We start from the raw sequence: 16,484 nt of genomic DNA, 5'->3' as shown, positions 1-16,484 counted from the left end.
CTGGGTCCCGGTGCCCCTGCCCGCGAGGCTCATGTCCAGCTGCCCCTTTGTGGTGGCGTGAGGTCATTCCTGCTGTGAGCGCTCTGGTTTCATGTTTGTTTCGATTGCCTTTCATCAGCCGATCCCCTTCCTCCCAGTTCTTAAGATTCAATACAGTGACAGTTTTATGAACAAGAATAGAACTAGAACAGACAAGCCATTGAACTCTATGCTGATAATGATTTACCGAGCACCTGCTGTATGTTTGCATTCCGCGCAGAGGCTCCGAGAAAGCCGGGCCATGTGCTCCGTGCTTTATCGGTGGAAGCTCCTCATCAGGTTGGGAAAGCTGACAGCTGCGTAGAATACCAGTGTGACACAAAGCTGGCTCCCGTGCGGCCCTTGCGTGTTGCCTCTCAGATGGTGGGAGGAAGAAGGTCGACTCCTTTGGGGATCTTATTACCAAACCAGTTTCAGGGAATCTGCTACCCTGTCTGCCATTAATGGGAACAGATGAGTCCCCAAGGTGTACTTTTGGGTATTATCTGATGTCGCTTGGAATTTATTATTTGTTTTTCCAATGAGGTTTCGCCTCAGTGTGTAGTAAAGTTGTTGAGGGGATTCCTGGATGTGTTCTACAGTTATCTAGGCTGATTTCAGAATAGAGTTATGCTTATAGTCCAATTTATCAGCTGTCAAGAAATTTATTTAAAATTTGTGCAGATAAGCAGGAGGAAAAGAAACCTGGTTTTTACGTTTTAATCCTATTATTGATGTAAAATTTTACTTTCCTTCCCGTAGGTGTTTATTGGCTTTGTATTGAAACAGTTCGAATACATTGAAGTGGGCCAGTTCAGGTAATAGCATTTTGTTATTTTAGAGTTTTTTCTCCTTCTTGTGTACTTACATGTAATTTAGGTTATTAAGATGAATGTTTAAACTACTGTTAGGCATTTTTGCTGTTTCCTTTAAATGGAAATCTGATTAACATGCTGTGCATTTTTGCTTCTCTTAAAAATTAATGTATATCTCAAGACTTGTTTGGAAGTAGTTACATATCTGAAAATTCCATATGTTGTCAGTTTTCATTGCACATTTCAAAGTATTTAATTATGTTGACAGATGGCGGAATGAAATCTTGTGGTGGAGCACTAGGTTTTAAATCTTCTTAGAGAAAGCGTTTTTTATATAAGGTTGTCTTTAGTAATTATTATGCACTTGTATTCTCTGCAGCTTTTTCTTGCTAGATGTTGAGGTTTTAATACTTCTTGCTAGTCCATTACAGGTTTATAATTATTGAAAGTTAAAATTCTTTAGTACCTGAAATACTTAATAAATACTGTAGTTAGGAAAACTTAGTGCGGAAGGAAAGTGTCTCCAGATTCCCTGGGGTCTGGAAACATAGTGTTTGTTCTAATCACGTGACACCTCCACTGTGTTTTGGGGCAAGTTACTTTTTCTCTTTTGAGTTTCAATTTCTACAAGAGCAAAGGGGCAGAGGAGAGCTAGGAAGATTGTAGCTGCTGTGCCTCTGTGCCGTCAGGTGCCTTCTACCTGCTCCCTCCAAACCTTTACACCTGTCCCGGCTCTGCACAAGGGCCCAGATGGGATGCACTGTGGCAGGGATGGGGTTAGAGTAGATCACTGACACCTGTTAGCTTAATGTGCCCTCATGAATTATTTTATGTTGCTTATATTGATATGTATCTTAATTTTAAAAGAAAGGTCTAAATGGATGTTTTTGTTTCTAGGGAATCAGAGGCAATCATTCCAAACATCTTTTTCTTCTTGGTATTACTATCTTATGAACGCTATCATTCAAAACAGATCATTGGAATTCCTAAAATCATTCAGCTCTGTGATGGCATCATGGCCAGTGGAAGGAAGGCTGTGACACATGGTAATGGGACACATCTTTCACTGTTGTCTTCAGTGTCACGATGTCCTTGGCAGTGTTCGTTTTCATACATCCACTTTCAACTTTGTCAGTGGCGGCCGTGTGCGTCTCAGGCTCTGCGTATGTGTCTGTTTGTCTGTGTATGTGAATGTACTGGTTAGAGACGTTTCAAAAGAGAAGAGAGCATATTCTTTACTCTCAGCAATTTGTAATCTTCTCAGGGAAAAAAAATTCAAGAAACAGTAAGATAGCCTAAGGTACAGATAGATTCTGAATATAAAGTTCCTGTTCATTCACACGAAACACTAAAAGTTCTTCACCTGATCTTAGCCAAAAGGCCGAGAAGCGATGAAACACTAAAAATTCTTCAGTCGAACTTGCTGTGAATTAAATTTTGATCTCTCATCCAGGTGGTATTGGTGATACAGTTTGACTTGGGTTCAGGGCTTTCTGTTTTGCCTGATGATTATTTTGCTGGAGCTTAAATAGAGACAGGGCTCCAGGAGACGGCCAGCTGTGCAAGCCCCCAGCCTGTGGAAGGAGCTAGCCTGGTTTTATGAATGAGCTGTAAATCTTTCTTTGAGCTTTTTGAACTGGTCTTCCAGCATTGCCCTATTGACCCCTCCCTGACTCCTTTGCTGGGATCCGTAGGCTTTTGAACTTTGACAGGGACACATCCTAAGACCCTTGCAAACCCCTAGATGTGAGAATGGCACTACTACATAGAGTCTTTTCCACTCAGCATGTGTGCAGAAGAACATCAACCATGCTGTGTGGCGAGGCAGGGCCTTGGCTGACCTCTCAGTCAAAGCCTTAGCTTTACAGAGCTAAGCCAGTTAGTCTTTGCCATGGCTTCACAAAGGCTTCAGCTTCACACTGCCAAAGTATAGATTATTAAAGGCATAGGTGTTTGGTTTCCTGGACTTGGAGGGTCTTTGGACAGAAAATCAGTAGGCAGCCAAAGCCAGTACTTTGCGCTGGGAAGCTTGGTCGTCTGTGAGAGGGTCAGAGAGGATACCCATGCGTGTGCCACCGAAGGGTCAGTGAGACTCAGGGCTCTGCGTGCATGTCTCAGGGCTGGAGAGAGTGTGTCACTGAGAGGTCAGAGTGTTTGTGCGTGTGTGTCAAAGAGGGTTGCAGTGTGCCCTTCACTGAGGGGTCAGAGGGTGCCTTGCGCGCGCGTGTGTGTGTGTGTGTACGTGTCACTGGGGGTCAGTGAGTGTTCTTGTGTGTGCATGTCACTGAGGGGTCAGAGTGTGCCTCTGTGTGTGTGTGTGTGTGTGCTCATGTGTGTGTGCGTGTCACTGAGGGGTCAGTGTTCCTGTGTGCACATGACATTGAGGGTCAGAGTGTGCCTCTGTGTGCGCGTGCTCGTGTGTGCATGCGTGACACCTCCACTGTGTTTTGGGGCAAGTTACTTTTTCTCTTTCTCTTTTACTTGGTCATCTGTGAGAGGGTCAGAGAGGATATGGTCCTGTGTGCACGTGACATTGGGGCAGAGTGTGCCTCTGTGTGTGTGTGTGTGCTCCTGTGTGTGTGTACGTATCACTGAGGGGTCAGTGTTCCTGTGTGCGCGTGACACTGAGGGGCAGAGTGTACCTGTGTGCCAATGAAAGGCATTTCTTATTTTTTTTATATGTGGTCATAGTAGACCAATTAATTTATTTTGACTCCTGTTTTAGACCAAAATAAGACCTGGGGGAAAGTCCCTTATCTATCTAATGAGAGAGTGAGTTTACTTAAAAAAGCATAATAATCCAGTAGCTTTGACTAAATGTATTATGTGGAAGTTTTTATTGTCTTTTCAGATGAATCAAATAGATTATTCTCGAGACCAGGAGTGGTGCTGTTTTGGTTATTTGGAAAGTTTTATCATTTTCAAATTGACTTTTGAATTTGAGTCACCTTTTTTCAGAAGTGGTGTTAAATTACAGGAGCCCTAGGTTTTTTTTCTTTTTTTAGAAGCCATCACAAAATGATCAGTGTTCAGAGGAAAAGCTTTGATCTTCCACAATGGTATAATGATTGATAACCTTAATTCATCTCTTACCATAAACCAAGTATGTGTAAGGGTTTTCTTTATTTCTTGATATCATTTTGTAGATGTTGAGAGCAGTTTTCCAAATGTAATTTCCATGAAATGCCTGATGAGGGTACCCTTTTGTCCTCACAGCCATACCAGCTCTGCAGCCCATAGTCCATGACCTCTTTGTATTAAGAGGAACAAATAAAGCTGATGCAGGAAAAGAGCTTGAAACCCAAAAAGAAGTGGTGGTATCAATGTTACTGCGACTCATCCAGTACCATCAGGTAAGAGGAATGTGTGTTGGAACTGTTGTGGATACTTTATTGACCCGTACAGATGGAAGGAAGTGCCATGTGGTAACACTCACTGTTAACCGTGCTACTTTGAACTAGGTTTGAGCTTTCTGAGGCCTGGGGAGATGCTGAGGCAGCGGCAGGTGCAGGGGGAGGTGGGGGCGGGGGACAGGCGTGGTGGCAGGAGGTATCATTGGTGTTTATCCTTCCTTTTTTTTTTTTTTTTTTTTGAGATGGAGTCTCACTCCGTTGCCCAGGCTGGAGTGTGGTGGCATGATCTTGGCTCACTGTAAGCTCCACCTCCCGGGTTTAAGCGATTCTCCTGCCTCTACCTCCCGAGTAGCTGAGATTGCAGACATGCACCACCATGCCCAGCTAATTTTTTTTGTGTGTGTGTGTGTGTTTTTAGTAGAGATGGGGTTTCAACATGATGGCCAAGCTGGTTTCAAACTCCTGACCTCAAGTGATCCGCCTGCCTCGGCCTCCCAAAGTGCTGGGATTACAGGCGTGAGCCACACCGTGCCCAGCCTGGTGTTTATCTTTAAAGTGGGTACAGCCACAGGGGTTCACCTGACTCCTGGTCTGAGAGTCACAAGATCGTTCAAGATAGTGAGGCCCTCTTTTCCAAAACGAGGACCAAAAATCAGTTGACAGTGTTGGTCAAGATGGTAGAAACCTAAAAGGATAGAAATCTCGACTCTGAAATAAAAACTTTATTTGCATATTTATTTACCACTATTTTGACATAGGGCTAAGGTCTTTTTCTTTGAGCTAGTTTCTGGTTTTGTTTTCTTAAGGTGGCATAAGAATTCAAAGACATTTTGAGGAAAACTGAGTGCAGAAATCTCTCTTTTTTAATGACTTCTCTTTTCTTTCAGCTTGTACTGTTGTGTAGCCCTCGCTTATTTTGTCAATTCTTTTTAGCTGTTTGTCTTTGAATCTTTATGAAGCCATAGCTTTTCTCATGAGAAGCAGCACTTTCTTTGTTCATTCATATTTTAATTAACTCTTGTAGTATTTAATTAAATACTTAGTGCCTAATTAAATCACATAATTGCAATGCAAAAGTACATGTATCATAAAGAGGTCTGAAAATGAGCAACTGGCAAGCAGGTGGCTACAGGCAGAGCTGGCTGGGTGGGTGGGTGTCCTGGAGAAGAGCTCATCAGCTGCATGTTCAGTGAGCTCTGGATATCTCTGTGTAAAAATGATCACTAATAAACTTGTGCTCAACTATGCATACTTCTGGAAAGTAGATGCTGTTCAGTAGATTGCCTCTGCAGAGAACACAGAATTGAAGTGAATTTCCACAAAGGCGGTGAGCTGCCTGCAGAATAGTTTAGTCAAGGCTGTGTTTGAATTTTGCCAAAGATTAATATACATTTGATTTTCATGTTGTGCCTTTTCTCTGATTGTGAAATATTATAAATTCTATCCAAAAAACAATGATGGCAAGTCGTCCTGAGCAAAGTGTGCAGCTTGCATGTGTCCTAGAGGAACTCGTGTTTCGTTCTGATTCCCCTGCATTTCTCATGTCATAGAGTGGGGATTGCGTCCGTGTCCCCCTATCCTCGTTGGGATCACATCTGTTTGGATCCTAGAGTCTCCAGCTGAGCTGGGACAAGTGTAACGGATGGACACATGGGGGTGGAAAGGCGCCTCTTGGCAGCAGACTTTCTAATTGTGCGCACTCTTATAGGTGTTGGAGATGTTCATTCTTGTCCTGCAGCAGTGCCACAAGGAGAATGAAGACAAGTGGAAGCGACTGTCTCGACAGATAGCTGACATCATCCTCCCAATGTTAGCCAAACAGCAGGTTTGTCCCCGCAGCCTTGGCTCGTTGTTGCATAGTGATGGTAGCTTAAGGTCCTTGTGAAAGGTGGGTGGCTGGAATCAGCTCTTCCTTCAATCCTAATCTGTGCTTTGATAGCAGTTCTCCATGCTAGTCATGGGGCAGCTGACTTCATTTCTCCTCATAATGCCATCTCAGGTTGGTATTGCCCACCTACTTTACGGGGGGAACTCATGACTCAGAGAGGTTATGGAGGCGATCAGGCAGCACACAGCTTTAGAGTGCTGGGGTGAGGGCGGGCCAAGTCTGACTCTAAAGCCCGAACCCTTACCTCCTATACTGCCTCCTGCATTCTGGTCAACGCAGTGTTTTATTTGGTGGTTACATTTTTGGTTTTGTTACCTTACTACTTGTAATTTAGCAGTGTTCCTTTCCTTTCCTTTCCCTTCCTTTCCTTTTTCATTTCCTTTCCTTTTTCCTTCCTTCTTTCCTTTCTGACAGGGTCTCGCTCTGTCACTCAGGCTAGAGTGCAGTCGTGTAATCTCACTGCAACTTCCGCCTCCCAGGTTCAAGCAATTCTCCCACCTCAGTCTCCCGAGTAGCAAGGACCACAGGTGTGCACCACTACGCCTGGCTAGTTTTTTGTATTTTTAGTAGAGGCGAGGTCTTGCTGTGTTGCCCAGGCTGGTTTTAGACTCCTGGGTGCAAGTGATCCACCAACCTTGGCCTCCCAAAGTGCTGGCATTACAGGTGTGAGCCACCTTGCCTGGCCTATTCATCACTAATCAGAATTTCTATAATCAAATGACATGAATCGTTGTTTCCGCAAATGCAGTGGAAGGAAATGGCCTGGCAGTACCAATTTTGGAAGCAACATGCCGCCAGTCAGGCACAGGACACTGTGCTCCCAGTGTAGCAGCATCTCTATCTCACAGAGAAGGTGGTGTGTCCTCCTCAAGGCAGCTCCGCCAGAAAATCTCATGAGCGGCCTGGCACGGCTTGAGGTTGCCTTTTGAATGGACTTAGCAAATACATGTTTGCTCATCTTGATTATACACAATAAACAACTACTCTGTATAGTACAAGTAGTCCGTGGTTTTTTGCATTTGATTTAAACCAGAGGCATGTGATGGTTATTGCCTTCATGACTGCACCCCCATCCTGATTTCATAATGGAATGTCATCCTGAGACCAGTTAGACAATGGAACAGGGATCTTGGCTTCTGGTGAGACTGACAGCAGTTTTAGTGTGGTCAGGGTCTCCCTGCCTACAGATGGTGTTAGAATGGTGCTCTGGAAGCTTTATTCCATTATCTTCTGTGCATAATCTGAGTAGAGTGGAGATTGAAGGCCTGAATGCATAGTAAATATCTGACTTAATTTCTGCCGCAATGGAAATTGTGCGATAAAACATTTATGAAATGCGTAGCACAGCCCCGGCCAGGTAGCTCAGCACAGGTGCCTGTTGCATTCAGAAGTAGTGCTAGATACTATCCTGTTACTGGCAGTACATACATCAGTGATCAGAGCAGATTCAAGAAAGACCCCCCTGCCTTCTTGGAGTGAAGGTTTTGTTGGGATGGGGGTGAGGGGACAGACAATAGAAAAACCAGTGAGTGAAGTCTCTACCATGGCAGCTGATCAGGAACGCTATACAGAAGAATCCCAGAGGGAAGAGAGTTAGGTGGTTTCGGCGGTGGAGTGGCATTGTTCAGTTGGTGATGAGAAACGTTGTGGTGATCTGGTGACATTTGAGTGAATTTGCAGAAAGGAAAGATACAAGCCTAGGAGATACCTGGGGGAGGAGCATTCCAAGCAGAGCAAACAGCTGCAAAGGCCCTGGGGGGAATGTGCTGTTAGGGTACAAGCAATGGGGGTGGAGGAGTGGGGCAGCCATGCGGAGGGAAGGGAGCGAGGCCTGGTGGGGTGAGGCCAGCATGGAGGAGCCTTGAGAGGGTTTGCCCTGATGTGGTGTTTAGCAGGATCATTCTTACTCCTGAGTTGAGAGTAGTCTTGAGGGGGAGGTGAGAGCAGAGCAGAGCCACCCGAATGAGGCCCAGTGGTGAAGTGGAATGGCCCAAGTGGGCATCCCTTGGCAGCGTGAAAACAGAAACAGCAAGGTTTGCTGTTGACTTAGATGTGGGATGTGAGAGAGAGCAGGGCATTGAGGGTGATTTCAGGGTGAAGACAGGGTGGCTGTGGATGAGGTAGGGCAGACATTGGGGGCAGCAGGAGGTCAGAGATTGTCTGGATGTAGCAATTGAGACCCCACAGGTGCCTAATGAGGCGAGGCCAGCATCAGGTGTATGAGCCCAGAGTTGTCGAGAGACTGTGGGGCAGGGGGTCAGCATCTGAGATGTCCACTCACAGTGGACGCAGCCTGGCTGGAGAGGAGGAGGAACTTGAATACCGAGCCTGCTGAGTCCCAGTTCCAAGGTCAGGGAGGTGAGGGGAGCCAGTGCTGGGGCAGGGGGAGTAGGCAGGTGTGGGGTTCCTAAAGCCAAGATTTTTTTTTAAGGCATTTTGTGCAGGAGGGTGACATCTGCTGTGAGCACCCTGGGAACTTGGCACAGGTTTGGCAGCACCGAGAGCACTGATGAGTGCTTTTGGAGGAGCAAAGGGAGCCAAACCCTAATGGGAGTGTGTTCCTGAAAGGACAGGAGAGAGACTTGGAAAAAGGTTTTACTTGAAGAAGGAGCAGAGCAATAAGGCGGTAGCCAGAGGAGGAGAGGAGTCGGCAGGGAGTTAAGTTGGCAGAAATGAGGGCCTGTTTCCACCCTGAGGACAGAAGCAAACAGGGAGGATCGGTTCCTGATACAGGAGAAACAAATCTCTGTCGTGGTGTTCACAGACGCGGGTTAGGATTGGCTGCATGGATGACAGAGCACTGTGGGTTCTCCCAGAGTTGCTGGGGGGAGGCAGAGTTGGTGGGCACAGGTGAGGGTCCAGGGTGTAGGAATCCTGGAGCTCAGAAGGTCCATTGTTCCCTTCTCGTAAGATGTGGCCAGTGTTGTGAGCTTCACATCTGTGCCTTGAAAAACACCACATCTCTTTGCAGAATTGTTTGCTATGTGTATACACGCTCAGTCGAAACAAATATTGGAAACAGTCAGTGCCTACCATCAATCAGGAATGGTTGAACACACTGTGGTATAAGCTTAGACTGTTTTAGCTTGGGTAATTTTGCATGATTAAAAATGTTCTGGCCAGGTGCAGTGGCTCATGCCTGTAATCACAGCACTTTGAGAGGCCAAGACAGGCAGATTGCTTGAGCTCAGGAGTTTGAGACCAGCCTGGGCAACATGGTGAAACCCTGTCTCTACTAGAAATACAAAAACTAGCTGGGTGTGGTGGTGTGCACCTGTAGTCCCAGCTAACTCAGGAGGCTGAAGTAGGAGGATCACTTGAGCCCATGAGTGTGTCATTGCACTCCTGGGGGACAGAGCGAGACTCTGTGAGAAAGAGAGAGAGAGAGAGAGAGGAGAGAGAGGGAGAGAGGAGAGAGAGGGAGAGGGAGAGGGGAAGGAGAGAGGGAGGGAGGGAGGGAGGGAGGGAGGAAGGAAGGAAGGAAGGAAGGAAGGAAAGAAATGAAAGAAATGGAAGGAAGGAAGGGGAGGGAGGAAGGAAGTTCAGCCAGTTGCCTTGGGAGTTCTCCATTGCACTGTTAAGTGAGAAAAGCAAAGATGTTTATGGTTTTTCAAAAACAACTAAAACAAAACCTGTGTGTGTGAGGGGGCAAGGATATGGCTATAGGAACATGGGGGAGATTAAGAAAGGGATATACACGACTTGGCATTTGTTACAACTGTTGGGGGAGGGATGGAGTGCGGAAAAAGAAAAAAAAGAAAAAGAGTGTGCATACCATCCCGTGTATGTGTTTACAAAGGGATGCTTGGAAGACTGGTCCCCAAAATGTTGGTAATGATTTATCAGGGTGCTGCAGTTCTAGTTAATTTTTTTTTCACACTTTTGTATATTTGAGTCTTCTACAGAAAGCATTTATTATTTATGTAATAAAAATCTAAATGACAAGATTTCCATTATGGGAAAAATATAGCTGATATAGTGTTGTTCTAAAAATGTTTGCTTGGTTCACCACTGAACTTAAAATGCTTTTAAATGAGGGAACGTGATGATGAGATGATTATGACAATTTGCCCTGGAGTTACATAGCTGATGTATAGGAAGCTGACGTTTCTTTTGGCTTATGTAGAAATGTTTGTGGTGTCTAATTTCACAGATGCACATTGACTCTCATGAAGCCCTTGGAGTGTTAAATACATTATTTGAGATTTTGGCCCCTTCCTCCCTCCGTCCGGTGGACATGCTTTTACGGAGTATGTTCGTCACTCCAAACACAATGGTGAGTCTCTCGCCTGACTCAGCAGATGAATCTAGAGGGCTTGTTCAAGCACTGATTACTGGGACCACCCCCAGAATGTCTGAGTCAGTCAGTTTGGGTGGAGCTTGAGAGTTTCCTTTTTTTTTTCTTTTTTGCGGGGCAGGGGATGGAGTCTCGCTGTGTTGCCCAGGCTGGCGTGCAGTGGTGCGGTCTCGGCTCACTGCAAGCTCCACCTCCAGGGTTCACACCATTCTCCTGCCTCAGCTTCCCAAGTAGCTGGGAGTACAGATGCCCGCCACCATGCCCAGCTAATTTTTTGTATTTTTAGTAGAGACGGGGTTTTACCATGTTAACCAGGATGGTCTTGATCCTGACCTCGTGATCCGCTCACCTTGGCTTCCCAAAGTGCTGGAATTACAGGTGTGAGCCACTGCACCCAGCCTGTTTTTTTTTTTTTTTTTGGAGACGGAGTCTTGCTCTGTCGCCCAGGCTGGAGTATAGTGGTGCGATCTCGGCTCACTGCAGCCTCCGCCTCCTGTATTCAAGCGATTCTCCTGCCTCAGCCTCTTGAGTAGCTGGGACTACAGGCGCGTGCCACTGTGCCTGGCTAATTTTTTGTAGAGACGAAGTTTCACCGTGTTAGCCAGGATGGTCTCAATCTCCTGACCTTGTGATCCGCCCGTCTCAGCCTCCCAGAGTTTACAGGTGGATTACAGGTGGCTCCGACACCGAGCCAAGAGTTTGCATTTTTAACAAATTCCCAGGTGAAACTAATGCTGCTTTTCTGGGACCACACTTTGAGACTCAGTGATAGAAAGATTTATTGGTAGGATAGTGAAATAGGAGTAATTTTTTTTTCTACAAAATTGGCAATTGGGGGAAATTTAATCTTCCTTTTTTCTTTAGCTATGACTTATGTATTCTGTTTATTTTAGGCATCTGTGAGCACTGTTCAACTGTGGATATCAGGAATTCTGGCCATTTTGAGGGTTCTGATTTCCCAGTCAACTGAAGATATTGTTCTTTCTCGTATTCAGGAGCTCTCTTTCTCTCCGTATTTAATCTCCTGTCCAGTAATTAATAGGCTAAGAGATGGGGACAGTAATTCAGCACTAGAAGAACACAGTGAAGGGAAACAAATAAAGAATTTGCCAGAAGAAACATTTTCAAGGTATGCTTTCTATCTGAGCCTGTAACTAACCCATGCCTTTTGGGAAGTCACTTGGTGTTTCATGATCAGTTAAGTCTGGAATAACACCTGGTCTCGCTTCAGTTCTGAGCTGGGTAAAGAAGTCTGTATCAGTGTAATTTTCTAATCCGTCCTGCCTTATCTGTGGCTCCTGTTTCATACCTCTCTTGAGGTTCTGTCGTGTTCTGTCTCTTGTCCTCAGTAGAGATGCTACAGCAGTGGCTTGCTCAGGTAGGGCAGGGCAGTGGGGTGGCTGTCCTGGGGGCAGGCAGTAGGCATGCATTGCCTTCAGGGAAGTTAAAACCCAAGAGAAGCCACAGAAAGTGAATCTTACATTCTCACCATGTGCCGGCAGTTTTACATGCTGTCAGTAATAAAATACTTCTCCCTGCAAGGCAGACAGCCTCCAGTAAATACCTGTAGTATCCAATCCTGTCTTCCCTCATAAATTGTTGGGAAGCTCCCTCAGGACAGTGATCAGGCACTCATAAATGCTTGCTGCCTAGATGGGTCCCTCTCCACCTCTGCTGGATTCTGAGCGTTCACTGAGTTAGAGCTGCTGCTGCAAATGTGCTACTTCTGGCTGAGTGGCTGTGACTTCATGCAGCCGTCATTTGGTTTGTCGTCAGTGAAGATGCCCTGTGTTGTCAATGGAGATAAGCCCAGTAAGCCTGCTGGGCACCTTTTTGTTTGCAGGTTCAGCAGGCAGCCCGTGGCTTTCCCTCTGTTGCATTGAAGCAGCTGGCTAAAACTGATGGTACATTAAATTCCTATGACAGATGATCAGCTTGTATTTGTGTAATGGTGTGCAGTTTACAAAGCTTAAAAAAATACTACCTGCCATTTCATCCTCAGCGAGGAAGGTGATACACAGAGAGAAAAAGTGACTGTATCCAAGGCGATGGTGTTACGCGTTTCACTTTAACGGTTTAATGTACTTTACTTCTATTTTTACTTTATATTTACCACATATATTTTCATATATACTTGGCATAAGTGCTTTATAGTAGTCACCTAATTCACTGTCACCCTTTTTGTTTCTTGGAAGGTTTCTATTACAGCTGGTGGGTATTCTTTTAGAAGACATTGTTACAAAACAGCTGAAGGTGGAAATGAGTGAGCAGCAACATACTTTCTATTGCCAAGAACTAGGCACTCTGCTAATGTGTCTGATCCACATCTTCAAGTCTGGTAGGTAAATCACATTAGTCTTCCTGGAGTATCTCAATTCCCCATTCTGCACTGTACACTCTTAGAGTGTAGGAGCTATGCTGCCCGGTAGAAACTCTGCCTTGCCCAGCGTGCCAGTTGAAAATGTTTGTTGCTATAAGAGTCAGCCTGATCCATATGACCCAGCAGTTCTACTCTTGGGTATATACCCAAAAGAATGGAACGCAGGGTGGTGAAAAGATGTTTGCATGCCAGCGTTCATAGCAGCGTTATTCACAGCAGCTAAAATGTGTAAGCAACTGAAGTGTCCATTGATGGACGAATGGATAAGCAAAATCTGGTGTATACTTAGAGTGGAATATTATTGAACCGTAATATTCAATAACCTTAAAGGACATTCTGACACGTGCTACAACATGTGTGACCCCTAAGGACATTATGCTAAATGAAATAAGCCAGTCACAAAAGGACAAATACTATGTGATTCCTCTTATATGAGGGACCTGGAGTACTTAATTCATAGATACAGAAAGTAGAGTGGTGGTTGCCAGGGGCTGCAGGGGAGGGGAGTTATTTTTACAAGATGAAAAGAGTTATTCTAGAAATGAATGGTGGTGATGGTTGTATAACAGTGTGAATGTATTTAATGCTACTGAACTCTACAGTTAAAAATAGTTAAGATGAGCCAGGTGTAATGGCTCATGCCTGTAATCCAAGCACTTTGAGAGGCCAAGGCAGGAGGACTGCTTGAGCCAAGGAGTTTGAGACCAGCCTCAGCAACATGGCAAGACCCCATCTGTACAAACAGACTAGCCAGGGATAGTGGTGTGCCTGTGGTCCCAGCTACTCAGGAGACTGAGGCTGGTGGACCGCTTGAGCTCAGGAGGTCAAGGCTCTAGTGAGGTATGTTCATGCCTCTGCACTCCAGCCTCGACTACAGAGTAAGACCCTGCCTCAAAAAAACAAAGCGAGACAAGACCCAAAAATGGTTAAGATGGGCCAATCACAGTGGCTTACGCCTGTAATCCCAACACTTCGGGGGGTCAAGGTGGAAGGATCACTTGAAGCCAGGAGCTTGAAACCAGCCTGAGCAACATAGCGAGACCCCCTAGCTCTACAAAGAAAATAAAAAACTAGCTAGGTATGGTAGGCACATGCCTGTAGTCCCAGCTACTTGGGAGGCTGAGTCGGGATGATCGCTTGAGCTTGAGACCAGCCTGGAAAACATAGCAAGAGACCCCATCGCCACAAAAATAAAAAAAATAAAAAAATTAGCCAGGAGTACTGACATGAGCCTGAGCCCAGGAGGTCAAGCTGTAGTGAGCCACGATCGTGCCACTGCACTCCAACCTGGGCGAGAGATCAAGACCATGTCTCTAAAGAAAGAAAATTACAAGGACAGTGAACCCAAGAAAGTCATAAGACGCCAGCTGTGCAGCAAGCATAGAAAGCAACCAGTCCAAATTAGGACAGTGTGTTTTCCAAGAAGAACGATCATTTGTCATGAGAATGCTTTGCTTTAAATAAATGAGTAAATAGCTAGAAGACTAGTTCTAGGGGATAGGCACATCTTTCTTCTCTCAACAAGAAAAAAGAAAGGCAATTCTAATCTCTAGGAAAAGCAAATAGCATTAAGTCATGGTCCAAATATGAGGCAAACCAAAATATGGCTTGATTTTTCAGCAGCTGATCTGTTGGAAGCCCTTGATATTAAAAAGGTTCTCCTTTAAGCAGCTTAGGGGTCATGATCAAAGACCCATAGAAAGAGATGCCATCCTTTTAGGATCCTTGGCTCTCTTGGGAACTATATTCACGTAGTCATAATGTAAGTATTGCTTGAGCTTTCATTTTTGGAGTCAATATGTGACTGAAACGCTGAAGACTTACTGACTTAATTATGGTTTCAGAACAGAATGAAAATGTCTTCAATTCTGATGAATATAAAAGGAAAACTAACCAAGTTAATTTGGCAAGTAGATGGTAGAGGTAGGGGTGGGAATGGAAGGGGCACTAAAATCCTTACCTAGCATTGTTGGAGTTACATGATTACATCATCTGAAGTTGACAGACCAAAATATAGAGACTTCAAAGGTATCCAGATAGACCTAAACATGTAACTCAGATTGTTAGGAGGTAGTATAAATGAGCCAGATCTCCTCTTTATTACCGTAGAGTTAATGGGTAATGTCTAAAGTTGTCTGAAGTCTGTAAATCATGACAAATTATGATGTGGTGATTGTATTCAACAGTCTTTCAGTTGCAGGGATAAAACCCCAACTTAAACTAGAGTAAGAGAAAGAATTTGTTGGTTTGAGCTCCTGGAAAGTGCAGGCAAGGGTAGTTGGTAGGACTGCATCTAGTGTTATAATTCTGTGGTCTGCATTGTATATTTATGCATATCAGCCCTGCTTTCTTCTCTTAATTTGTATACTTTTTAAATTTTATTTTAAAGATAGGGTCTCACTTTGTCGCCTACGCTGAAGTGCAGTGGTGTGAAGTGCAGTGGTGTGAAGTGCAGTGCGAGGCTCGCTCTAGCCTTGGACTCCTGGGCTCTAGAGTTCTTCCTGCCTCAGCCTTCTAAGGAGCTGAGACAATAGGCATGCACCACCATGGCTGGATAGGTTTTAAAATTCTTTTGTAGAAATGGAGGCCTTGTTATGTTGCCCAGGCTGGTCTTTAACTGCTAGCTTCAGGCGATCCTCCTGCCTCTGCTTCCCAAAATGCTGAGGTTATAGGTGTGAGCCACTGCGCCCAGTCTCATCTCTGCTTCCTGTCTTAGCCCCTCAAGTAGGCATGTGATTGGCCTTGCATGAGTCACATGGGTGACCATAAACCCCTGAATGCTCTGGTCCACCTGGGCCAAATGGGAGACTGGACAGCATTGCATTGATGAGGAGGTGGGGCTCGTCTCCTGGAGTAAGGGAGAGGAGCGCATGCAGTAACTGATGGTCTGCTGCATGGGATAGCAGCGCATCAGTTAGAATTTTGAAGGTAACTACCAGAACTGAAAACAGAAAAGATAACAAGTAGTTGCCTTAAAAAGGGATGGGGCAGAGTGCTTTTGTGATCAGAAACTCCTTTCTCTTACTGGATTTTTGTACACATTTTGCGGACATACCCTTAGAGTAAAGATAATTAGCATTTTCAGCCTTGGTCCATTTGAGGAGTGGCCTGCCTCCATGCTAGCAGGCTCTGAGTCTGCTAGGTTCAGTTGAGCATCCTGGCTCTTGCCTGCATGGAACTTACAGTCAGTGAGTCAGTATCACAAGTCTTAATATTTCCTATGAAGGAAAACAATAGTGCAGTGACAGACAAAATGGGTGGGCAGGCGGAAGCAGGATTTCCGAGGGGGAGAAGTAGCTAGCTTTTTGCAGAGAAATGTTCCGGCACCCGAGAGAGCAGCTGAGAGTGCAGGCAGGCAGGAGGCGAGTGGGGCCTGGCCGCACAGCGCCACAGAGTCCCAGAGAAAGGGGCCTCTTCATGGCCACTGCATTCAGCTGCTGTCACCCTCCACACAAGCCATGGCCAAAATTTAATTTTGATAATGGACTCTAGTTTTTGAGCCTTACTTGCTATTATTGAAAGAATTTTCTTGTTTCTTTTTAAAGATCTTCAGATTATGCTTCATTGACCACTGTAATAAGTTTAAAGTTGAGAAAATATGCCTTGTTAATGAATGATAGGTCAATTTTAGTATATTGGTCATTTTAATATTTTGCCACCAGTTGGTTTGAATCTGATGCCAGGAGGAGACAGCCTCATTTCTTTTTTTTTTTTTTTTTTGAGACGGAGTCTC

At 45.0% G+C, this 16,484-nt stretch overlaps 1 protein-coding gene across 1 annotated transcript in view; it reads left to right on the top strand.

Moving 5' to 3' along the window:
- The window catches only part of HTT (huntingtin), a 150,342-nt gene that overhangs the window by 83,019 nt on the left and 50,839 nt on the right, over positions 1-16,484 (top strand). Inside the window, exons 33-39 of the mRNA XM_012002185.1 lie at positions 781-836; positions 1,731-1,879; positions 4,050-4,186; positions 5,895-6,011; positions 10,228-10,350; positions 11,265-11,500; positions 12,567-12,709. Of these exons, the coding sequence (XP_011857575.1) occupies positions 781-836; positions 1,731-1,879; positions 4,050-4,186; positions 5,895-6,011; positions 10,228-10,350; positions 11,265-11,500; positions 12,567-12,709 (961 nt within the window). The remainder of the gene's footprint in view (positions 1-780; positions 837-1,730; positions 1,880-4,049; positions 4,187-5,894; positions 6,012-10,227; positions 10,351-11,264; positions 11,501-12,566; positions 12,710-16,484) is intronic.

This window comes from Mandrillus leucophaeus, unplaced genomic scaffold (genome assembly GCF_000951045.1).
Source record: "Mandrillus leucophaeus isolate KB7577 unplaced genomic scaffold, Mleu.le_1.0 Scaffold68, whole genome shotgun sequence".
NCBI classification, from domain to species: Eukaryota; Metazoa; Chordata; class Mammalia; order Primates; family Cercopithecidae; genus Mandrillus; species Mandrillus leucophaeus.
Note: the sequence above shows the minus strand (reverse complement) of the source record. Positions and strands in the feature narration are given on the sequence as shown.